The sequence below is a fragment of the Natrix helvetica genome (genome assembly GCF_964273705.1).
Source record: "Natrix helvetica genome assembly, chromosome: 2".
NCBI lineage: Eukaryota > Metazoa > Chordata > Lepidosauria > Squamata > Natricidae > Natrix > Natrix helvetica.
Window position 1 is genome coordinate 244,320,696 of NC_138552.1, and position 25,769 is coordinate 244,346,464.

The 25,769-nt window shown below is 39.1% G+C and overlaps 1 protein-coding gene across 3 annotated transcripts in view; it reads left to right on the top strand.

Annotated features, from left to right (window-relative positions):
• Positions 1 to 25,769, top strand: part of PTPN14 (protein tyrosine phosphatase non-receptor type 14) — a 158,071-nt gene that overhangs the window by 126,114 nt on the left and 6,188 nt on the right. For all 3 annotated transcript variants that reach the window (XM_081942194.1, XM_081942195.1, XM_081942193.1), the window contains exons 9-17: positions 1,597 to 1,684; positions 3,145 to 3,227; positions 7,087 to 7,144; positions 7,538 to 7,616; positions 9,413 to 10,896; positions 13,291 to 13,434; positions 14,221 to 14,439; positions 18,243 to 18,371; positions 25,441 to 25,672. In XM_081942194.1, coding sequence (XP_081798320.1) covers positions 1,597 to 1,684; positions 3,145 to 3,227; positions 7,087 to 7,144; positions 7,538 to 7,616; positions 9,413 to 10,896; positions 13,291 to 13,434; positions 14,221 to 14,439; positions 18,243 to 18,371; positions 25,441 to 25,672 — 2,516 coding nt within the window. The remainder of the gene's footprint in view (positions 1 to 1,596; positions 1,685 to 3,144; positions 3,228 to 7,086; positions 7,145 to 7,537; positions 7,617 to 9,412; positions 10,897 to 13,290; positions 13,435 to 14,220; positions 14,440 to 18,242; positions 18,372 to 25,440; positions 25,673 to 25,769) is intronic.

Genomic DNA, 25,769 nt, shown 5'->3' on the forward strand with positions numbered 1-25,769 from the left:
TTCCAGTTTGCTCAGAGGGTCGTTTTGACTGTTCCAGAGGCTTCAGGAAAGAGTCCTGAAGGACCCTCAAGCCTTTGGAGCACTCAAAACGACCCTCCGAGCAAACCGGAAGTGACTTCCGATTTGCTCAGAGGGTTGTTTTGACTGCTCCGGAGGCTTCAGGGAAGCATCCTGAAGGTCCCTCAAGCCCTCGGAGGTTCGTTTTGACTGCTCTGGAGGCTTCAGGGAAGCGTCCTGAAGGTCCCTCAAGCCTCCAGAGGGCTTCTAGGGGTTGGGGAGGCTGTTTTCGCCCTCCTCAGGCTCCTATAAAGCCTCTGGAGCTTGGGGAGGGCAAAAAAAGCATGCAAAAAATGGGGAAGCGCCTGTAGTGCGCGCATACGCACTGGGGGGTCGCGCATTGCATTATGGATGCAGCACGCCTGCACACGACCCCCCCCCCGCGCTCCCCCCACTTATGGCACGCGAGCCAAAGAAGGTTCGCCATCGCTGGTATATATTATGGTTTAGATTTTATCCACTGAAATCAATGAGAATCCAAAGTGCTTTGCTTATAATAATACATTTGCTTATATTGTATTGGTGTTCTTTGGAATAATTAGCTTATTATTAGTCATAGTTTATAGACAGAGAAAAAACATAATCTTTAAAAATGAATATACCAGATCTTATTTATGTTTCCTTTGTCATTCAGTTAATTTTTTTCCTTCAAGAAGTCTAACAACCATAAAAACACACCTAGATTTCCATTGGTTTATCTTTGCTTCTGAAAGGATCAAGATTTGTGATTACACTGTATATGCAATAAAATTACCTGGATTCATAATTATATCTAGAGCAATTAAATGATTTGTGAATATTTCTTCTTGTAATAAAACAAATATTCTGAACATGTAGCTTATGTCAACTTTCTTTATTTAAATAGTTATAGCACTCATGTCCCCCAAATCAATCTTTTTAGGCAATGCTGGGTGGCAATTCTGGAAAGTACAGTATTTTTCGGAGTATAAGGCACATCTTTTTCCCTCAAAAAAGAGAACGAAAATCTGGGTGCATCTTATAACTGAATACAGCATTCTTTGCCTCCCGAAATTCTGCCCCCTTTGCAAAAATGGCCATGCACAGCCTTTAAAAGGCTTCCAGAGTGCTCCTGGGGACTGGGGAGGGCAGAAATGAGTGAAAAACAGGCCACTTTTGCTCATTTTTGCCCCAGAAGCACTCTATAAGCACTCCTAAGGCTATCCATGTCCTTTGTTTGACAACAAAAGGGGCCCATTTTCATGAAAAACGGGCCGTTTTTTGGGATGTCTGCAGAGTGCAAAACATTTTTTTTATTTGCCTCTTCAAAATCTTGGTGCATCTTATACTCCGAAAAATACCAGTAATAGCTCTTGCATATTCAGTAAGATGAAATAATCTCTTTGCCAAAGGAACGCAAACATTAAAATATTTTGAAAAAAAGAGAGAGGAGGATCAAAATTGTGTGTGTGTGTGTGTGTGTAAGGGATTGACAAATTAAATATTTACGTAATGGATAGCCAAATGAAATATTTTTACAATGAAATTACCCCGTTTAAAACCATGTTATTTTTTCTATAGGTGGAATGATATTGGAAATATAACACACAACAAGTCTTCAATTGTTGTAGAATTGGTTAACAAAGAAGAAACTGTACTGTTTCATACGGTAGGCAAATGATAAAAGATCAGTCTCAGAATCATAATAATTAATAATGATAAAAGTGACATATCCTGAGCCCAGTGATAGATTGCAATAAAGCTTCTATAGCCAAAGACAACAAGAAAATGTGGCAATTCTTAGAACTTAGAACCATACTGATGGCTCCACAGAAGCAAAGCATCTTGTTCGTTCCTTTTCAGAGAGAGAGAGACGTTCCACTCAAGTGGGAATTTCCACGTCGTTCTCATGAATGTTTACATCACCTAGGTATTCTATATGATAGAGAGCAGTAGCCTTCTTCCAGGGATGTTAACCAGGTGTAGCAAAATTGAAAAAGTCTTGCTGTCTTCAATTTACCTTTGGAGAGAAGCTGCAATACGAATTGGCACTGCACTAACCCTACCAAATAATAGCAATAGCACTTAGAGTTATATACCACCCCGTAGTGCTTTACAGCACTCTCGGAGCTGTTTGCAAAGTCAGCATATTTCCCCCCAATAATCTGGGCCCTCATTTTACTGACCTCAGAAGGATGGAAGGCTGAATCAACCTCAAGCCCATCAGGATCAAACTCCAGGCTGTGGGTAGAGATAGCCCTCAATGCTGCATTCTAACCATTGCACCAGCAAGGCTCTTTTAAATAAAGTTTGAAAAAATGGGAGGAACACTCAGTTAAATAGGCATTCTCTCCCTTTATGTTTGGCTTTAACAGCTTGGAAGTTCACGACTTTTTGAAGTATAAAATTATAATAAAAGCATTTCTTCCCACCTTTTTGAAGTATACAATTATAATAAAAGATATCCACATCCCTTTTATTTCAAAAGCCCCTTTAAGTTGAATTTTGCACTAAAACTGTAACCCAACATTAGTTATGTATTTACTGATTGAGTTGGGGGCTTTGTGCTGGGCATTTGGCTGTCAGTAAATGAATGGAGATGAGGGCTGAAGAGGGCAGTGCCAGGTATCTGTTAGCAGTCTCCCATTGAGCAGTGACCATCAGCTGGTCAGAAGTGGCCAGACTCAGCAGGCCAGTGGCTACATGCTGATTGAACCTGATCTCCCCAATGTATAAATTTCCTAGTTTAGAGAAAGTTGTTCTCTGCATTTTCATACTGCTCTGCCTTTGGGAAACTTTGAGCCAATTACATTCACTTCTGAGCCACAGAACTGGCAAAGACCTGCTCAAGTTTAATAATGCAGCAGCCTTATTTATTCTTTAGCCCAGTTTTGGAGCCAGATGGTATGGCAAGATTGCACTAGTATCCCTGATCTACGATAACTTGAATGATGCTAAACCTGGGATTTTTGTATCTATTTTTCTGCAAAACATTCTCCCTACTGAATATTTCAGAGGAACATGGTCAGTGTTATATAACTCTTTGTTATGTTTGTCCCAGTGAAATTCAATGTTATTCTTTCCTTCTTTTTCCCTGTTCTCTCCCTCCCACCTTTTCTGCTTTAAAAGGATGACCTTGAAAATGCCAAGTACATTTCACGGCTCTTTGCTGCGAAGCACAAGTTTTACAAACAAAACAAAATCTGCACAGAGTAAGTACATATCTTTGGGAAATTCTGGCTGGCTGCAATAAATGTCAAGTGGTCGTGTTTTTGGATTAGGTTATTTATGTATTTGTCATGGGTTCGTTTGTTTGTCTGTTTGAGACCATTGTATTATTTATTCTCCATCTGCTCATTGCCCATATAGCAGAATCAAAGATTATAACTCTAGTTGTAATGTGTTTTCTTCATGGGTATGCCAGAGATACAAAAAAAGAGGAAACATTCTTTTTTGTAGATGTCTTGGAAATCTCTCATTGAAAGACAGTCAAAGAATGCTTGAAATGAATCAGATGAGAAGGAACGGCATGAAAATCAGGTGTTTCCCACTGTAGTCTAAAATCTACAGTTTAGGTTTAGACATTTGTACAAGGCTTTATAAATTATTGGCAAGCCCCGTAGGACTTCTCAATTTCTAACTTGACTTTGGTTAACAAACCAGAATGAGAAAATTGGTTTCCAGAAACTTGCTTTTTCCTCCTGGTTCCACTTGGAGGAAGTGTTTTTTAGTGTTGCTGTCATTTATGGAATAAGCAACCAGCAGCTCATGCCAAAGACTATTATATTCAGGTTTTCTGTTGGTTTCTTTCTGATTTATATCTATCCCTATCTATACTGCATATTCATCTCTCCTTGGTTTTAAGCTTTCTGTCCTCTGTCTTCCTTCATATTAACTTGCCATGGCAAATATTCCTTTGTATTGGAGTGGAGAAGAAAAACGTACTGCCACTTTATACAGATTGTGGTCTGTGTTGAACTACCACTTTTTCTATGGGTACATAAGCTGCATTTTCTTGCAGGTTGTTATGTCACTCTGGTCTCAGGAATACAAGTAGCCTTTATCAGAGGTGTCAGTATAATAATGTGATATCTGAAGCATGGGGCCATTTAAATACTCCGTTGTATTAGATGTTTCGTTTGGTCTGATCACGGCTTTGTAAATCTGGATAAGCACTAGATTGCAGTGATTTTTATTTTGTTTGCTTTTGCAACAGACGTGGAAGTGGATTAATGTCATGTAAGATGTTTGAAAGAGAGATTCTTGAGATGCACATCTGTGTCCAAACTCAAGTGTTTAGCTACTGTGAAATCACTGATCTATCACTGTCTATCTAAGTGATTGAATGGAGGAAATAATCAAAGATAAACAACCAGGTGCCTTTCAGATACTTGGACTTTAGTTCCCATGTTAGATTTGCTTTTTTGCTTGCAATGCCCCAGCAGCTTGTGCATTTGAGCCATGGGTGGCACAGTGGTTAGAATGCAGTATTGCAGGCTAATTATGCTGACTGCTAGCACTTCAGCAGTTCGAGTCTCACTGATTCAAGGTTGACTCAGAAACTTTAGGGCAATGCTAGCTGGGGAATTCTGGAAGTTGAAGTCTATACATCTTAAAATGGCTAAGATTGACAAACAGTGTCAATCAAACAGTTTAATTAGTTAAAATATGGCTAAGAGGAAATCATGGTTGACTTTACAACCTGACTTACAAATTGAACTGCCATATCTGTCCTACCAGTATTTATCATCTGTGGAGCTTTCATAACTGGGTGTTTCCTACATGACAGTATTGGCATGCTAATTGAAATATGTATTAGATTTACATCTTGTCTTCTATATAGAATATACAGCAAATGCTCCCTTCTCCTATCTGCCCTCACAACTATAAACCTGTAAAGTAGCTTTGCTTTGAGGGAGTGAGACTGGCCAAAAGTCCCATTGTGAGCTTCCATGGTTGAGGATGAATTAGAACCTGGTTCTCCCTGATTCTAGTCTGAGAAGTCAGAGAAAGTAGGAAGTATAACACTTATGGTTAAAACCTAAATCACATCAAAACATTGTACACAATTGGATACTTTATTTTTAGCTTTGCACCCTTTGTTTTTGTTTTCATTGCAGGAGTCAGACACATAGCAGTGTATAACAACTGTCCTTTTATTACAAAGCACAACCACCTAATAGCCAGTTTCAGAAAGAGAAAATAAAACAAATGATCGTATAGGAAGACAGAATGATAAGAAATAGCAGGCCTCTTGCAGTGGCAAATATTTTATAGAAATGAGATAGGGGGAAAGAAGTAACGTTTGCATTGGTTTTGTATTCGCTTTCCTGTACCTTTAAGCTCTGGAAGATAAGGAAGTTTAACTTAATGAGTTTCAGTCACGTAGAACAACACAGTGACCTAATTTCCATAAAAGAAAGAATTTCCATGAAAGAAAAGAAAAAACCCTAATGCAATGAAAGTAATGCCAGTTACTGTATGCCAGTAACTGATGGACAAATAGAAGAGCGGGACCAGGTCATAGTTCATCCACAGAATTCAAATGAAGGTAGAAGCACAGGTATCTATATCTACTTGCGTTTTCTTGGCTAAAAATCTTGGCACTCTTTGTAGTGGTTGAAAGCTCTTGAAGGTTTCTTTCGGTGCATCTTTAATAAAAAGTAATATAAAATGTGTGGTGTCTTGATCCAGATTTGAGTCACCACAAATGGGGTGGGTGTAAATTTTGCATGAGATGATGGGGGGAAGAGCAAAAGAGAAACTGCTGATGGATCAACCCCATTTTCAGCACCTCTCCTTTCCCATTCATTTTATTCCAGTTGTCCCAGCCATCCGAGTATGAAAGCTAGGGTTTTTATTCTTACCCGTGAATTTTTTAGCATTTAGAATTTTCTTTACCATTCAGAATTTTCTTCCTTTGGGTGGGAACATGATGATCTAAAGCAGGGGTGTCAAACTCATGTCGTCACGTGTCGTATCACAACTTTTTGTCCCTTTGCTAAACCGGGCATGGGCGTGGCCAGCGCATGATGCATCCGGGCCATGAATTTGACAGCCCTGATCTAGAGATTATTTGTGAAGCTGAAAGGATTGTGTTTCATGTGAGATGTTGATATACTTGTTTTATTGATGTAGTGTTGTTTGATGTCTTTTTTTTTTACTTTTTTTCAAATTCTACTTTTGTTGTCAACTGACTTTGGAGTCTTGTCTGGAAAGTGGCCAGAGTGTTTTCAGAATTTAGCAAAAGAATATGTTGGTTGGGTTAATAGCATTAGTTTCCAAGATCTATGATTTCTAGCTTGAGGTTTTCCATATCTTCATCTTTTACGTTTGCTGTTTGCAATTTGTATGGAGGCAGGCATGAGTGGGTCTTTTCTAATTGCACATCACATCATTTACCAGATCAGAAAATGTAAGATGAGGAATTCCACCTTTCCTTTCTGCACGTAAGCACTTTATTTCTACCGTACCTTGTGAATTTGTTTTTTATTTTGTGCCTCTTTGTTCTTTCTCCCACCTCCCACCTGCTTCTTACTATTTTAACATGAAATTCCATTTACCTGCTTGTTTCTCTCTTAGCCTGTGAGTGCCTTTATCTTGGGTGATTTGTTATGCTCTGTTATCTTTTTTTAAAATTCCCTTTCCAAAACTGGCCTTCTCCAACTTGGTGCCCTTCATATCTTGGACTTATAATGCTCATCACCTCAATAATGGAAGTGACAGAAGTTGTAGTTAAACAGGTCTGGAGAGCTGTAATTGGAGAAAAATTGGCCTAAACAATTTCAAATTAACTCTGATAGTTTGGTTTGGTTCTATTGAATTTATTGTCTGCATTTTCAGGTTTAAATAAATTAGTTCTTTTTTTAAGGGCATGTATGATAATAAATGTTAATGCCTTTATAAATAATAACTTTCTATTTCTTTAGTACATATATTTTCATATCCATTTCAAAACAGATAATAACTGCCATTATGTAACAATCTTTTCATTCCACTTGCATAAGAATACATGTTCTGTATTTTACAGAATTACAGTGATTAAGAATCATTTCCATCTTTTCCCCACAGACAATCAAATTCTCCTCCCCCTATCAGACGGCGGCCCACATGGAGCAGATCATCTTTGGTAAATATCTTGCCATGAGTGCTGAGCTCAAGAGACACGGAATACTCTAGAGCTCCTCCGACTACAAACAGTTGTAATAAACCGTTTTGTAAAAAGAGCCGTGGTGGCGCAGTGTTTAGAATGCAGTACTGCAGGCTAATTCTGATAGCTGCCAGCAGTTTGATTCTCAGTAGGCTCAAGGTTGACTCAGCCTTCCATCCTTCTGAGGTTGGTAAAATGAAGACCCAGATTATTGGGGGCAGTAGGCTGATTCTGTAACCCGTTTAGAGAGGGCTGTAAAGCACTATGAAGTGGTATATAAGGCTAAGTGCTATTGCTATTATAGACAGATTACCAAAAAAATGCAATTAATAACTGTCCAATATCAATGTTTTATTTTACTTCACTTTTTAGCCAAGGCAACACACCTTTATTATGCCTCCTGTGCATGTCCAAGGTGGAGAACACTACACTGAAACTCACAATTCACAAGGTTAGTGATGGGAATGGGAATAATAGCAACAACATCAGATAATAGTGCCTACTTTTTAAAAAGGAATTTACAATATCAAGCTTTTTTTTTTTTTTGCACTATGATAAGGATAGGCATTTTTCTTCATGAGGTTTCTATAACGTATTTGAGGAGGCCACATCCCTGCAGTTGGCTGAAGACAGGGCAGAATTAAATGAACTTTCATCTTTGTCCAATATGTGCATCCTCTTTCCGAAATAGATTTGCATCCAAGTTTTGCCTTTCCAAATCCAAACATCTGGCTTGACTCGGCAGTCTCCGTGTTTGTATTTGTCTCACTGGCCAGGTACATAGTTAATAATAGTTGCCGGATTGAAATGGAGCCTTTCTGGTTGACAGCCATAGTTTTTAACCTACTGTGCAGTCATATCTCCCTTTCTCATGGAAGGTTACTGCTGATCTGGCTAATACTTGAACTGAATGGCAGAGAAAGTGAAGTAAGTAAGTAAGTAAATGATTCATTGATAAGAATTATTTAGCAATGACATTCCTAGTGGGTTAAAATCTAAAATTGCAGAGATAAAAGGTATGTCTTGGAATGGTAACAGGCTAGTGGAAATAATAAAATAGCTCTGATTCCATCCTAAGGTTTGGAAATAGATGGTTGCTTTATTTTTGCTACAGTTTAGAAAAAGTACCTTCTTATGTTTGCCTTCGTATCTCCCCTTAGAGCAGGGGTGTCCAAACTTGGGAACTTTAAGCTGGCTGGGGAATTCTGGGAGTTGACGTCCACAAGTCTTAAAGTTCCCAAGTTTGGACACCCCTGCCTTAGAGAATCCAAGGGAAAATGTATTTATTTATTTTACAGTTTTTTTTATAGAAGATTCTGGACAAACTTATAACCTTGAAATTATAAAATCAGCAGTTGAAATAAATCAAAATTATAACAAGCAGTCAATTCTTTCTCCATGATGGTCTCCAATAAAACATAGTTAGTTTTTGAAAACCTAAAAACTTCAAGAGAGATTATTGACATCTGGTGGTCAAAAGTTCTAGATGGCTTCCAGTTTGGAAGCCATCACAGAGGAGGCTTATCATTCATATTTGAGAACAAAAGTTCTTGCCAGTCTCCCCACCCACACCCCCAAATTTCATTGAATGAATAGAGAACATCTGAAATGAAATTATAAATATTCCCAGTTGAACATAAATACCATTATTCTTCTGAGCTTACTCCCATCGACATGTTGATGAAGGTAAGTGAAGGGCAATGCATGAATCTTATCACGTCTACTTTTTGGGGGATGTCATACTTCTGAATAAAACTGCAGTCAGCAATACATGGTCACTATGCTTCAAACTTTTAATTAAGAGTCCTGCATGTACTCGGATGAGAGTACAAAATGTTTGTGTGAGTAAAATTCCAATTAAAAAGGAGGAAAAAGATTTTTGAATGCATGGGTGGGTGGATAGATGGATTGACACACAAAGCCTTCCCAAGTTGTACATATTAGAATTCTGCACCGACAAGAACGTTATTGAATAGTGACAGTAATAGTATTTATTCCATTCAAAAGACAATGATCCCGAGTTTCTGTGCTTGTTGGCATTGCTATTCCTAAATGTGAGGAACTCCAAAACTGCATTAGATTTCTTATTCTACAGCCATCAGTGAAGAGACTTCGTTTATGCAGGTGGGACTGCTATGGCCGAAACTGAGATGTAGTCCTAATAATGTTTTTTACATCACTTTTTCTACCTGCTATATAGCCTGTACATTATATTTTACAATCATTTTCTACTTTTCCTACACACAGATAGCATTTTTCATGGAAATGAAGACATGTTTTACTATAGATCTCAGACTAGCTTGGACAGATGTGCAATGGACTTCAGCTATTTGAACGGCAGTGTCCCAAATGGCAGTGTGTGCAGTGCCCAAAGTATGAACTCTCTCAACCATTCGCAGAACTTTGTTCAAGCTTCTCCAGTGTCCTCCAACCTCAGTATCCCTGGAAGTGACATTATGAGAGCAGATTACATACCAAGCCATAGACACAGTGCAATAATTGTCCCTTCATATAGGCCAACCCCAGATTATGACACTGTAATGAGGCAAATGAAGAGAGGAGTGATTCACACTGATAGCCAAAGCCAGTCTTTGAGGAACCTCAACATTGGGAACACTCATGTTTATAACCAACCCACAGATCTTGTATACAGTCAACCAGAAATTCAGGAGAGACCTTCTTATACCTTTGCGTATGGGCCTCAAGGCACTTATAAAAAACATATGACTCCTTCTGAGCAAGTGAATCCCATGAATGCTTTCCAGGCAAAACCGACATCTAGTGCCATTTCTCATACAGTTAGTACTCCAGAGCTGGCCAATATGCAGCTCCCCAACAATCAAAGATGTGGCCCTGCACACGTACTGAAGAACTATATTTTCAGGCCACCACCACCCTATCCACGTCCACGTCCTGCTACCAGTACACCTGACTTAGCAAGTCACCGCCACAAGTATGTCACTGGCAGTAGTCCTGACCTGGTCCCTCGGAAAGTACAGCTTTCAGTAAAGACTTTCCAAGAGGACAGTGCTCCTGTTGTCCACCAGTCACTACAGGAAGTTAGTGAACCTCTGATGGCAGCCAAACATCATGCAGCAATCAACAAACGCCACAGTTTGGAAGTGATCAGTAATATGGTGCGTGGTATGGAAGCTATGGCTTTAAAAAGCCTAAATGCTCCTTTGCCACGCAGAAATACCCTACGCAATGAGATGCAGCCAGAGGAAGTGGTGCAAAGAGGGCATGAGGTTCAGCAGCTCCCTCATTACCATCACAAAAAGACCTTCTCGGATGCTACAATGCTGATCCACAGCAGTGAAAGTGAAGATGAGGAAGAAGCATCAGAATCTGTGCCTTCCATGGCAGCCCTACATGAAAACATGGAGTATAGCGTTCAATTGCAAGCTGCCTTGGCTCGGATACCTAACAAACCTCCTCCTGAGTATCCTGGTCCCAGGAAAAGTGTTAGCAATGGAGCTCCGCGGAATGACCAGATGAATAACGTTCCGCGGGCTGTGTCTCGAGCCAAGGTGGCGAGGCCGGGACCAGCCAGGACAATTAGCATATCTCGGACTGATCAGAGCATGATGAATGGCTCTTCCCTTGGTCCATCAATCTCTGAGCCAGACCTCACAAGTGTCAAGGAACGGGTCAAGAAAGAGCCGTTGAAGGAGAGGCCTGTGTCTGAAATGTTCTCCATTGAAGATAGCATCATAGAAAGGGAAATGAGGGTGAGTGTATTTTCATGAACTTTTTAGCAGTATCTCTAAACAGTAACCAGAAGTTACAGATGAAAAGAAATATTTACTATGTCATCCAAAAGAAGCCTCTTTCAAAGCTAGTTTAAATTAAGGGCATAGGCTTATGTTTGAACATATGGGCGATGGGGGGGGGGGAGAGAAATCAGGTCCAAGAATGTCTTTATTAAATTGCAATTATAAACATAGTGGTTAGAAACTTGAAGTCTTTCACTGAAGTAAGTAGCAAAGTTGAAAAGTTCTTAACTGTAGCTTTTAGAAAATTTACATAAAGATCATTGAAATAGATAAATGTTGTCTTGGATCATGTTCAGAGTCAGCATAAATATTTCAGAATACTTAAAATAGAAGACACTAGATTTCATTGATGCATAAGCCAATGTGATGCCTGAACTGGTAGTAAGATAGTAAGAGATCTACGGTATCACCTTAAAAACAGGTCAAGGCCAACATTCTGTTGCTGTGGTACTCATCCAGATGTCCTGGGGAAATCTACAAGCAGGACATGGGTGAACCACACCATCTTTCTTCTATACTCCAACAACTGATATTCAGGGATATCTTCCTCTGATTGTTGAAATAGTGAATAATCGTCATAGCTACTGACCATTGATAGCTATCTGCCCCCATTTTGAAAGTTATTCAAGTTGTCATTGTTATAGTTAGCTCCCTAGTTTAAATATGTGTTGTATGGATAAAAGCAGACTCATTGATAGGAAGAAAAATGTAGAATTGCTAATGTACTCATATTTCCAGACTGAACAAGAAATCCAACATCTAGATTACTCAGGTTGACAGAACATTAATTTTATTTTTAAGCCAGGGTACATTTTTTTACCCAACCCCTCCCTAGTTCATCATTCCTTGGGTTTTGTTGTTTTCAGGTCATCCAGTAGTAACTAGGCATATTTTAGTTGTCTTTTGAAGATCTGGAAACTCCCTAGAAAAGCTTATGAAATGGTAAGGCTTAGGGAGGCAATCAGAAGAACAGTTTCCCTTGAAGCTTTCAACATCAAGCCAGACCACCTAGATTTGAAATGCAGTAATTTAGAACAGACTTGTAAGACAATTTTAATTTTAATAACTTTGTAAACAGGTTACCGTATTTTTCGGACTATATGATGCACCGGAGTATAAGATGCACCAAGATTTCGAAGAGGCAAAAAATAGCTTTTGCCCTCTCTGGTCCCCAGGAGCACTCTGCAGGCATCCCAAACCCTCTGCACATCCCATTTTTTCAAAAAAAATGGTCTTGTTTTCGCAAAAAATGGGCCCATTTTTAGACTCCCAAATCCCCCACACATCCCGTTTTTGCCCTCCCCAGCCCCCAAGAGCACTTTGCAGGCATCCCAAACCCTCTGCGCACACCAGTTATGCATAAAACGGGTCCATTTTTGGTGAAAATGGGACGTGCAGGGAGAGGTTTCAGGAAGCCAAAAATGGCCATATTCAGTGTATAAAACTCACTGACATTTCCAACCTTTTTAGGGGGGTAAAAGTGTGTCTTATACTCCAAAAAGTATGGTAGTTGAACCCTGAAAAATATTTGAGAATTCTTTCAGGGCTACATATAAATCTATGAATAATATATTTGAAAGGTAGAATATTACCAAACTGAAAGAAGAGAAGATGGCCGACATTTCATAATACCCCTTAAATCACCCCCCCTCCCGGCCGGAAGAATGACCTTTATTTTGTTAGTTGAGAGCAATCGAAAAAGGTGCAGGAGTTAATGGCGAGTTAATGGCATGTATAGTTTTTGAACCTAACAGAAATGGGCCATAGAGGGTGGGAGAGAAAGAGTTCTTTTTTTTTTTTTTACATTTTTCAGCTTTGCACATTGATACAATACTTACCTATTATGAACCTTTGCCAGTTGATCTTTTGGTGGGATTGGGGTAGATGGTGAGAAGAGATGTATTTTTATTCAGTTTATATTTTCAATGGAGCTCATTGGTTTAATTTCAGCATGACAACATCATTTAAAGTATATTAGCAATCTGGGTGTTAGATCTGATTTTTGCAGTTTTCTTGGCTAGCTTGTGTTGCTCATTCTGTGGCTAACATTTACATTTGACAGAGAATATGAAAGAGAGAAAGGACTGCCTCTGATGACAAGTCCTCTGTATTGTGAGACAGTTTCTTTGAAATTAAAATTCTGCATTCATGTCAGGATATTATCTCCTTCCCCCAAGGAAATAATAGGAAGTTTAGGAGATGCATTTGGGTTTGTTCTGCTAATGACGATCATCTGCACTCCTCAGTTGGTGTTGTAGATTTTGTGGGAGATTAAAACAACATTCCAACATTCTGCTGGCATTGTTTCTAATCATCCTGAGATGAAAGCATGCCTTTTCTTGCCAAAAGTATCTAGAGAAACAGAAGATGGCAGGCCTGGAAGCCCAGAAGAGGCCCTTGATGTTGGCAGCACTCAATGGACTCTCAGTTGCTCGAGTTCCAGTGCCTGAGGATAGCCAAGATGAAGGAGCCAAGGTGCCAATGGATGAACGGGTAAGAATAGGACTTGCAAAACAAAGCAGATTTTTTTTCTTTGGGGGGGGGGGGGTATAGGGAGGTTGTCAGCAATGGTCATTCTTAAATTGTTCATTTAAAAATACTTGAGAAAAATAGTATACTATACACTTATGTTAAGTGTAAAATGTAAAATGGGGATTATAAGTATGGGATCACTAGTGCAACATGGGGGGAAATATTAGGACCATGCTAGGTCATGAATGTCTTCCCTATGAATTAGTCCATGAACAGTTTTATTTGTCTGTAAACAACAGAATGCTTTTATCCTTCCTTACCTTTCAGTTGCTAGTGGTAGTATAGGTAAGATCTCTCTCTTTGCTAGTATATCACCAAACAACTCTCTGAGAATGAATTAAAGTAAAGAATAAGATTGCTAGGCAATATTGGAAGAAAGTATTTCGCCAGAGGGATTAATAATCCAAAAAAATATTTGATTGTGCAGAAATGGACAAACTCACATTAGAGTTAAAGGGAAAGGATGATTCGGAATACTATGCGGTATGGGAGAAATGATATGAATGGATAGACAATAGAAATAAGAAATGGAAATGTACATAGGGTTAGAACGTTTGAAAACAGAATATATATAATGTATCTAATATTTATTCTAGTTGTATGAATTATGCCACAGATCTGTTAAATATGTGACAGAGACATGTAAAGAAAAATTGTGCAATAACATTTTTTTAAAAGAACAAGTTGGAACAGCCTTTTAGAAAAACACTCTTTTTTTTCATTTATATCTTTAATGGAAAATGGTAGTGCAAAACATTGAGGAGGAAACTGGAAGAAGGTATGGTGTTTACCGAATATGAGCAGATTCCAAAGAAGAAGGCAGACGGGATTTTTACCACTGCCATTCTCCCTGAGAACATCGAGCGTAATCGTATCAGAGAAGTCATTCCATACGAAGAGAATCGAGTGGAGCTGGTACCCACCAAAGAAAACAATACGGGCTATATCAATGCATCCCACATAAAGGTAACGATGGGGAAAACGAGCTATGTACAGGGGAAAGAATCGGGGCTAAAAGAAGTTGACATGAACCTGGGTGACCAAAGTGCTCAGTCCTTGCTGAGATGTGGACCAAGTAGCAGGCTGGTTACCAAGGCAACCTATTGGCCTCAATAGCTAATAAGTAACCCACCTCATTGTCACTAGGTTGCAATTGTCATCCAGGATTTATTACACCTGAAAATGAATATTTTTTTTGGGGGGGGGGAATCAAAATTTAAACCGATCTCTTTGAAGAGTAATCACTTGGCTTCATTTGGGCCCCACTCGTAGATACTCAAGATCATACTATTAAAAAATATTTTTGAGCAAAGCAGGCAAATGATTTTGTTGCTGTATCCCAAATTTATGCGGGGGAAGACAGTGATTGCTTCAGGGCAGTGAATGAGCCTGTGGCAGGGAAAATTCCAGAATCAGTGATGTTATTTGGATTGTATTTCATTGAATATCTAAGACTACACTAGTACAGGGAGGCTTTTTAATGTAAATCTGTATCATTAGTTGGAATAGGCGCAAAATGTATGCTATAGATTCAGGCTTTTTGAAGATTTCTGCCTTGTGCTCTTAAAAGTTTGAGCTTTAGTGGGTGTTTGCTTCCAACTTGATTGACTCCATGATGGTTTTTTCCCAGAGTTTCTCTTCTGCAACTTATTCTGGTTGTTGTTGTTGTTGCCAGACAGAGAACCTTTTTATTTCTTCAGACTCCAGTGCAGTTCTTTGATTTTATTTCTGTTGCTTTCTTTTCTGCTATTAAAAGGCCTTATTTATTACATCGGCAAACTCAGCTTTAAGACTATTTTCATGTTCTTATTTGGTCTCAATTTTAACATGTTATGTGAGCTGCCAGTGCACCTGTGTATGGAAATCCATGGATAGATGGCATCAACTGGCATCTTTAGTTGATTTCAGATTACATTCCAGATCATCCTTCGATCCCGACTTGGGTTTGTTCTTGCTTTCGTTCTGCAATCTGAATCTGAAACAGCTGAACATATGCAAAAGAAGTTGATTTAAAGGCACCATTTATGGCTTTTCTTACCCTACTGTATCTTCAAAACAACCCTGCACGAAACCTAAGAAGATGGCTAGGGCAACATTTTCAAAGCGAACGTCTTGGCCTGATGGTGTAACTGATAGTGACACTGAAAATCATTTCTAGAATAAAAGAGTTTAGAAGAATATCATTCCATGTTTTTTATCTAGTGGTTTGTTCTCTTGCTAGTTTTTTAAAAAAATGAATACATCTATTTATAATGATAACTTTTCATTTTGGTCCAAATAATTTTTACCTCTAACTATACTTCCTGAAAGACATTTCTCTTGAGTTCCAAGAGCTGTTTTGATCATAATTTGCAATACTAAAACCCCTTGTTGAGTTAAAAGCCTTCTAAATCAGAATCCTATCAGATTTTTGCCAAAAGACCTGGTGGCAAGAAGATATTGGGTACTTTTGGCACAATCTGCTTTAGCTTGGATGACTGATTACTGAATGGAACATTTTTCATCTATCTATGGGAGGAGAAATTGTTTGGAAAGGCATAGTTTCACCCCATCAGGTGGCAAGGGCCAAGAAGAAGTCTCCCTAGCCAGTTTTAAAACCTCATATTTCATCTGGTATATCAGTATTGGACATGCACACATTGTTCTGTAGCACATGTCGGGGCATGTGCTGATCTGTAGTCATATACGACTCTGCGTGTTGCCAGTACATTTCTTTCCTGCACTCCAAGTGGCTGAGACAGAAGCCAAGCAGATGTTCTTTTACTCAGAAGGTGAAACTCCATCTGCAATAATTTTTTTTGCCTCATTTACACAGCATGTGATTTTTCTCCCAGTTACCAATATCTAATATAGCTGCAGTCAGGATATTATTATTCCCCCATGTTCCAGGCTATTCTTTCACTCTTGACTGTTTATGGATTTTTATTCCAGCTTGTTCCAGGTAGTTGAAAATGGGCCTTTCAAAGCTAGTGAAGAGATCCCCACAGATGAAAATGTGATTTAAAAAATATTAGAATGTTCAGAAATGAATAGATTAACGCTTGCAATTAGAGGAAAGGAAGAATCTGATTATTATAATATATAGGAGCTATTCTATCAATGGTTAGTTTAGTTTAGTTTATTGTCATTGCACCTTGTACAATGAAATTAAATGTGATCTTCAGTATACAATGATAGTTCAGGTTGTGATTGTTAAGGAATCATGTGCAGTCATTAAGCACAACATCAGGTGGTGGCTGGTTTCCTCATTGACTTGACTTATTGGAAGCTGGTAGTGAAGATCAAAAAGCGTGATGATGTGACTGTGAGAAGCTGTGACTATTGTGGCTGTGTGCCAGTTGCCAAGTGCCCCAATCCTGTGACTGTGGGGACACTGCGACAGCCACAATTTTGACACAAAAAAAATTGTACCCAGACAACACACTGTTTAATGAATGATGAAATGTTTGTATTAAAATAAAAATTTTTAAAAATGGTAAAAAAAGAATTGTAACCAAGGCTGAATAGTCTGACAAGAGTTATCCTACTCCTCTGCCAGTCTTGGTTAGGTTGTCTGCTTTTTTTATACTTTAATTTTTGTCCAGATTGCTGAAATTACAAACATTCTATCCATATGTTCTAAATAATCTCAGTTGTCAGCATTTTTACTTCTTCTTTTTTTTACCACCATCATCGTATCATCTTCAAACTCTCCCTTTTAAAAAAATTATTAAGACATACAACTGGTGAATTTTTCATCTCTGAGAAATAGACATACATATCAGATGAAACTGGGTATGTTTATCTTAAGAGAAAGAAGGACTAGGGGAGACATGATAGCATTGTTCCAATAGCTCAGGGGTTGCCACAAAGAAGAGGGAGTCAAACTATTCTCCAAAGCACCTGAGGGCAGAACAAGAAGCAATGGGTGGAAACTAATCAAGGAGAGAAGCAACTTAGAACTGAGGAGAAATTTCCTGACAGTTAGAACAATTAATCAGTGGAACAGCTTGCCTGCAGAAGTTGTGAATGCCCCAACACTGGAAGTCTTTAAGAAGATGTTGGATAGCTATTTGTCTGAAACGGTATAGGGTTTCCTGCCTAGGCAGGGGGTTGGACTAGAAGACCTCCAAGGTCCCTTCCAACTCTACTATTGTATTGTATTGTAAATGTTGACCCCTGGAAACTCCACATAGATGCATTTATAGATTACGGAGTAGAGTTGTAGAATGACATTACAAGTGACACAAGCAGACCAATTTTTTAATCAGAAAATTTATCCAGAAAAATATTAGAATGGGGAGGAATGGCAGACAATATTTCACAGGGGAACCAGAAACAAGAAGTGGCTTCATTCAAAGGCCCATTTTCAACTTTTCTTCTAGCCCTAGGTTGCATTTTGTTTGTTTTGCTTTCAAATGTATATTTCCATCAAAGCTAGACTAAGAACATTCCAATTACTTGAATATTGTAAATATATAATTTCTACTTTGAATTAATAGATAAAAACATGAACTTGATTTGGTGTCCAGCCTTAAGAAGAACAAAGATGGGTAGATCAGCTCAGCAATTTTTAAATGTTAGTGTTATATTAATTGGGTTTGTTTTTTGGATTGTTTCTAATTTCCTTTTAACTTTTGTAATATGTGTTTTTTAATGCTGTACGCCGCCCTGAGTCCTTTGGGAGAAGGGCGGCATATAAATCAAACAAACAAACAAACAAACAAACAAACATGTTATAAGCACCCATAGGAGAGTTGTGCAGTAATTCCTCTCTCTCTTTTCCCTAGGTGACGGTAGGTGGAGAAGAATGGCACTATATAGCTACACAAGGACCTTTGCCACAAACATGCCATGATTTCTGGCAGATGGTGTGGCAGGAAGGAGTCAATGTGATAGCCATGGTGACAGCAGAAGAGGTATGTAACAGGACAGGAAACATCTGCAATGGAACACAAACAGACGCTTCCCAGCCAGGAAAAAAGTTTCCAAGGGAGGTGGACTTAGCTGCCTTTGAGATCAGGCTGAGTTGTGGCTAAGTGAGGTGTTAAAAGTTCTGGCCATTTCCCAGGCTCATGTGCTTCCTTTCCCTTTCTCTCATGAAGCCAAGAACAAGAATTAGGAAACTTTCTCTTCCAGAAAAGGTGAATTGTGAGATCCATAAGAGTCTTAGGCATGTTCTCCTTCCTCTATCCAGAGATATCCCAGGGAGTTACAAAAGTGTCATTTTGAATGTGACAGAAGGAAGAAAATTTTAAATACATACTGCATAGAAACCATAATCACCACACAAATAGCAGTCAGGGTATCAACAGTATGAAACATTAAGCCACTGAGAAACATGGCTAAATATGGAAATGAACCCAAGACATATTATTTCTAAGTCAGCACTATTACCCAATAGAGACTTCAAAAGCATCCTAGTAACACTGGGGCTGAGTGAGAGCAATTTATATCTTGTCCAGTATTATCATTATGTGGAATATTTCAGTATGGTGTACCTTTTGCTTCTGAAGAGAAAGGGGGATATAAAATAAAAAAACTACAGCCTTGTAGTTATGCTAGTGTAGACTGATCGGGGTTGCAAAAGAAACCATCTGGCTCACTGATAACTCTGAATATGATCTTTAATTCATTCACTTGAGCTGACCCCTGGCCACATTGATTTTAATACACAAACACCGAGATGTTTTGGCAACCAAGTAAAAAAATGCAAGGAAAGGAAATTGGTATTTAGTACATCTAATATATATATTATACATACATACATATACATAAATATACATACATACATACATACATACATACACACACACACACACACACACACACACCACACATAAATATACATACATATATATATATATATATATATATATATGTTGTATTTGTGCTGATAAAATAAAGGGAGACTAGTATAGATCCATTTCGAGCTATTTAGCTCTCATCAGCTAGCCATACCCTTACTGAGATTCGAACCTGGGCTGTATTATACACTAGGTAAGAGTTTTAGCCACTATGCCACAGGCTTCTCCTCCTTTATCAGCTGAGCCAGGGAAATAAGTATGTGTTTGTGTTACAACCCCTGGTATGACCTAATATGGGAGGGAGCTCACTCCTCCCTCTTTCTGTCCTTTCGGCTCATCACAGAAAACCATCCAGGCAGAAACCCATATTTTTATTTTTAATGTTGCCTTTTTATATTTGTGTTGTATTTGTGCTGATAAAATAATATATATATATATATATACACACACATATGTATGTATGTATGTATTTATGTATGTATGTATGTATGTATGTATGTATATTGTATCACAACCCCTGGTATGCCTAAATATGGGAGGGAATACACTGTTTCCCTTTGTCTTTCGGCTCACTCTAGGAGACCATCCAGGAAGAAAACCATATTTTTAATGTTGCCTTTGTTATATTTGTGTTGTATTTGTGCTGATAAATAAATAAAGGGAGACTAGTATAGATCTATTTCAAGCTATTTAGCTCTCATCAGCTAGCCATACCCTTACTGGGATTTGAACCTGGGCTTACTGGGTATACACACACACACACACACACACGTATATATTGTATATATATTGAAATAGATCTATATTAGTCTCCCTTTATTTATTTATCAGCACAAATACAACACAAACATAGCAAAGGCAACATTAAAAATAAAAATGTGGTTTTCTGCCTGGATGGTCTTCTGTAATGAGCCGAAGGACAGAAAGGGGGAGTAGTGAGCTCCCTCCCATATTTGAGCATACCAGGGGTTGTAACACAAATACATACGTACATACGTATGTATGTATGTATTTGTGTTACAACCCCTGGTATGCCTAACACAAAACCCCTGGTATGTAACACAAATACATACCTATTTCCCTGGCTCAGCTGATAAGGAGGAGAGCCTGTGGCTTAGTGGCTAATACATCTGCCTAATATGTAATACAGCCCACGTTCTAATCCCAGGGTATGGCTAGCTGATGAGAGCTAAATAGCTTGAAATAGATCTATACTAGTCTCCCTTTATTTATTTATCAGCACAAATACAACACACACACACACACACCAGTGGTGGGTTCCTGCCGGATCGCACCGGATCGCGCGCGCTCCCTTTCGGCGCTAAACCCGGATCGCGCGCTCCCTTTCGGCGCTAAACCCGGAAGTACGTTCTTGCCCCGCCCCTGGCGACGCGACGACGCTTGCCTGCACTCCACCAGCTCGGCTGGGAACGGAGACGTTTCCTCAGCGGAGCGGAGCGCCTGAAAGGGATGCAGGCTCAGCCTGCCAGGCTGCCACCACTCCACTGAAGACATTGCTGAGCAGAGAAACGTCTCCGTTCCCAGCCGAGCTGGTGGAGCGCAGGCAAGCGTCGTCGCGTCACCAGGGGCGGTGCAAGACCGTACTTCCGGGTTTAGCGCCGAAAGGGAGCACGCGATCTGGGTTTAGCGCCGAAAGGGACCGCGCGATCCTGGTTTAGCGCCGAAAGGGAGCGCACGCGATCCGGTGCGATCCGGCAGGAACCCACCACTGACACACACACACGTATGTATGTATGTATGTATGTATGTATGTATGTATGTCTCTCTGTCTACACACACACACACACACACACACACACACACCACAAATTATAGGCCGTTAGTAGTCAGGCTGGGAGACATCCCAGCAGATGTGAGGGAAAACGGCAGATTTCTGTGTTACACAAGATCACACTGCTTGATCAATGAAACACAAAGATTGAACAGAAGTGCACCCACTGTACCCACTGTTTAAACAAAAAAAAATTATTAAGAATTTTAATTTCAATACTAAAAACTAAATACAAATGAAACTTAACAAAAGAGAGATTCTGTCCAATCTCGTGGGACAGGCAAAAATAATCTTAAAGCAGGTGATCTCTCAAATAACTAGGCTCTATGCCACGAATTTAATTCCTTTTCTTCTTCCTTTTTCAAATCTTGGAACATGTCTTCCTATGTGGATTTGTTTTGATCAGTTTGCCCTCTGTTATAGCAAGAACTGTTCTGCGGCAGGCCTGGGTTTTATCCTGCGTACCGTTGAGGGAGGGGTGCCCAAATGGTTATGCGTGTGTGGGTTTTATGCTGTAGGAAGGTCTCTGAAATAACTTGCTTGTCTTTGCTGGCCCTTTCCTCTTTGCTTTTGTTTTGTTTTAAATCCTTTGAACTTCTGCCTGGGATGACTCAACCATTACAACCTTGTTTGTAACATTCTAGCTCCATTAGAAGATTGCAGGATGCCAAGCAAAGCAAACAGAATTCCAGTGAATTCTGAGAATACAAAGCCGCTCTTATTTGAAAAGAACGGCATTCTCAGCTCATCCAAGGCCACCTCTGCGTACTAGAATCCTTATCAGCTGCAAGGAGACCAGAAGCTGTTGTTCCTGTATAAAAGTATCAAGTGGGGGGGGGAAAAGTCTACTGTTCCATGCCAAGCAAAACAAATAATCCCCAAACTGTACGTTGCATTGTAAAACTGGCACGCACCGGCAAGCAGCAGTCTGAATCCAGTTCAGATGCAAGGATTTTACAGGCACAGAGGGTCAGCTGTTCTCTTCCTGATCATTCCCATTTTAAACATTTACAGCTATCAGCTGTTCAGAAGGGGGAGCAAGAGTCCATTAAATGCACCGATACAGAATAATTGGGCCACGGAAAAAGTTGCTTTCTAAGCAGCTGCAGGGAACAGGATAATCTTATGACCCAGACCGTGATTAGATGTATATATGCTGTTGCTACCTTTTTCATGACGGAGGGAAACTTTGGAATCCCAAGATAGTAGAAATGTCTACATAATAATTGCAATGGGAATTCCTACCATGCTGAAATTTGTTTTAGCTTGAACATTAGCTGTGACGTAGACCTATGAATTAATAATAGAAAGTCTTTAACAACACACTTTGTTTGTGGCTATATTACAGAATCTAAACATATAGAAGAGTAATCTTAAGAGTATGGAGCAATTTAGGAGAGTTTGATTCATTCCCTCAGTGTCCTTATACCGATCTCTTAATTTCCTGGGCTCATCCTGCAAAGATTTCCAGCTTCTTGAATGGACTTCTTCAGGAAGCTTTCTAGGAACAAAAGGAAAGGCTGACCTTTCGTATCTCATTCTATGACTCTGTTGGCAGTAGGTGGAGCAGATGACACCCAGACAGGGGATCAGTTCGCATTGTGGACTTTTCAATCTCTGAACACCTTCTAGATTCATGTGTGTTTGACCTAGAGTTTTTGACTTACCCTATAAAGCTATTTTATATAGATTTTTGGTTGGACGTTTAAAAAAGAGTTGTTTCTTAGTGTAATCTTTCTTTGATGTAAACTCTATTGGCAATTGGAACATACTTGTAAGGATTACTCTTCTGGAAATTGTTTTACTAATTTGTATTTCGGTAATATTTGCAGAGAGGCTCCTCTTCTCCAATGGTAGAATAGAAACAGAGTTTCTGTGTGTACATGTATGGGCAATGTGTACATATTGTTTGTTTGTTATTTATATAGCCACCCATTTTTCAGCCAACTCTGGGCGCCCCACAATCAAAAATTAAAGAGATATAAAATTATTTTTAAAACTCTAAAACACAATGAATTAAAACAAAGCATTATGTCCCTGGTTTATAAGTTCATATCTGCATCTACCAATCTGTTCCTTCTCTTCCAACGTATTGCAATTTTGTGACTTTGCTTCCTCTAATGCTGACACAAACTGAATCCTGGAAAGGGGGGGAATAATTGTAATGATAATGCATTGGGTGAATTCTATCTCTCCTCTCCCAGCCCACTCTGTTGCTTGCACAGAGTTCCATGGAACCCTAGTCACCTCTGACTGATTATGTGCTATCAAGTCAGTGTTAACTCTCGGCGACTTTATTGGTTTAGTTTCTCCATCCTCGTTGCCTTTCAGGTTTTCCAATGGTGCACTCAATGCCATTGTCCATCCAGGTTCCTGCTGGTGGTTTTCTTCTTCTCTTTCCTCCCACCTTTCCCTTTCCCAATATTAGAGCCTTTTCTAGAGAGATGGTCTTAGCCTAATGTGTTGGAAGTGGGATGATTTGAGTCTGTTCATTTGTGTCTTGAGTCAGATCTCTGAGTTGAGTTGTTCATTTATTCATTTGTTTGTTATCTTGGCTATCTATATTATTATCAGCAGTCTTTTCCAATTCCTGAAGTTCAAAAGCATCAATACTTTTTTCTATCTATCAAAGTCCACATTTCTTTTTTTTTAATTGAAAAAGTTTTATACAAATAATTTTCCCCCTTTTTACCCCCCTCCATATAATGTAAATCACATACAAATACTCTGTCCCCTCCCCTCCCCCCAACTTAAAAAAAATTCTCATTCAAATATTGTACCAAATACTGTACCCCCTCCCCCCATCTTAAGGTAAATTACTCATTCAGATATTGTACCCCCTCACCACCCAACAATCATAATATAAGTTTCTCTTAGAGTAGCAATAGCACATTAATCCTATCTTCTAAGTTAGTTGAACATATATAAATCATGATATAAATTTCTCTTAAAGTAACAATATTTCATTAATCCCATCTTCTAGGTTAATTATACATATATATTACCCTGCCCTCCACCCTAACCCTCCCCCACCTCCCACTCAAACCCACCCTCCTGACTTCCGCTATACACCACTCTAACAATTCCAAGCATCCCATGTATTATTTACTCTGATCATCTATCAGTCTAAACATTCTTACCTAAAGGCTACATAGTACTTCCTAGTCTGGTATTTATTCTGTATATAATCAATCCATTTTACCCATTCCTGTGTATAGTTCTCCTGCTTCTGACCTTTTAGGAAAGCTGAAATTTTTGCCATTTCGGCCATGATCTTGTTCTGGGATGGCATGCAGAGTTGTTCATTTATTCATTTGTTTGTTATCTTGGCTATCTATATTATTATCAGCAATCTTTTCCAATTCCTGAAGTTCAAAAGCATCAATATTTTTTTCTATCTATCAAAGTCCACATTTCTGATTACCAGACAAGTTATTGACTACAGGGTCTATTCTGTTTAGAGGGTCACATGCCAATAGTCTTGTGCCTGAGCACATGTGTTTTATAGATCTTGGATGCTGCCAAATTAATTAATTCATTCATTAATCAATTATTCAATTTCTATTTTAACCTGAATGTCTTCTCAGAGATCATACCAAATATAAACACAAGATTTGTATTTTAGTAATTATATTCAATAAAGGTAAAACCTGTGACTGTATATGCCAATTTAAAAAATATTATAGGTGGTGGTGAGACAAAAGTAATAGTGATATATGCAGCATTGAACGGCTGTTTAACTCATTGATTTATCCTAGCCTTTCTCCAAAGAAGTCTGAATAGCAGATGGAGTTTTCTCCGTAGCTCATGTTACTTGCATTACAATGCCATAAGCTAAAAGAAGATACCGTATTTTTGGAGTATTATACGCACCTTTTCCCCCCAAAAAAAGAGAGCGAAAATGTGGGTGCATCTTACACACTGAATACAACATTTTTGGCCTACCAAAACCCCGCCCTTATTGCAAAAATGGACGTATAGAAGGTTTGGGGTGGCTTACAAAGTGCTCTTGGGGGCTGGAGAGGGCAAAAATGAGCAAAAAATGAATAGTTTTTGCTCGTTTTTGTCCCCTCCCCCCAGCCCCAAGGAGCACTGTACAAAAAACAAGGCATGCAGAGGGTTTGGGAGGCCTGCAGAGTGCAAAAACTTTTTTTTTATTTACCTCTTCAAAATCATGATACATCTTATACTCCGGTGCATCTTGTAGTCTTAAAAATATGGTAATAACCCACAACTATCCTGTGAACTGTATGGAGAATTGAATCCAGGTGATTCCAATCTTATTCTGACATTGTAAGACCTGTATCATGCCAACTTAATACTTGTTCTGTTCTTTCGTTTCAGTGATTGTTGCTAATTTTGTTTCTGTTTCCGTTGGGGGCGGGGTAGGAAAGAGGAAGAACCAAAAGCCATCGTTATTGGCCAAAACTTGGCTCAAAACATAGCTCAGCCACTTACGGAAAATTCAAAGTGACCACCAAATTCCGGACTGTTTCTGGTTGCTATGCTACAACAGGCCTGAAGGTCAAGCACCTAATGTTAGGACAGGAGAAGACTGTGTGGCATTTACAGTACACCAACTGGCCAGATCATACTTGTCCAGGAGAGCAAGACTTCCTATGTAAGTTTTCCTACATGTGAATGTAATGGTAACTGTACTAGGGGGAGGGGGAGGGAGAGCAAAAAAGGAGGACTGTTAAGAAATGTTTATCAGGAAA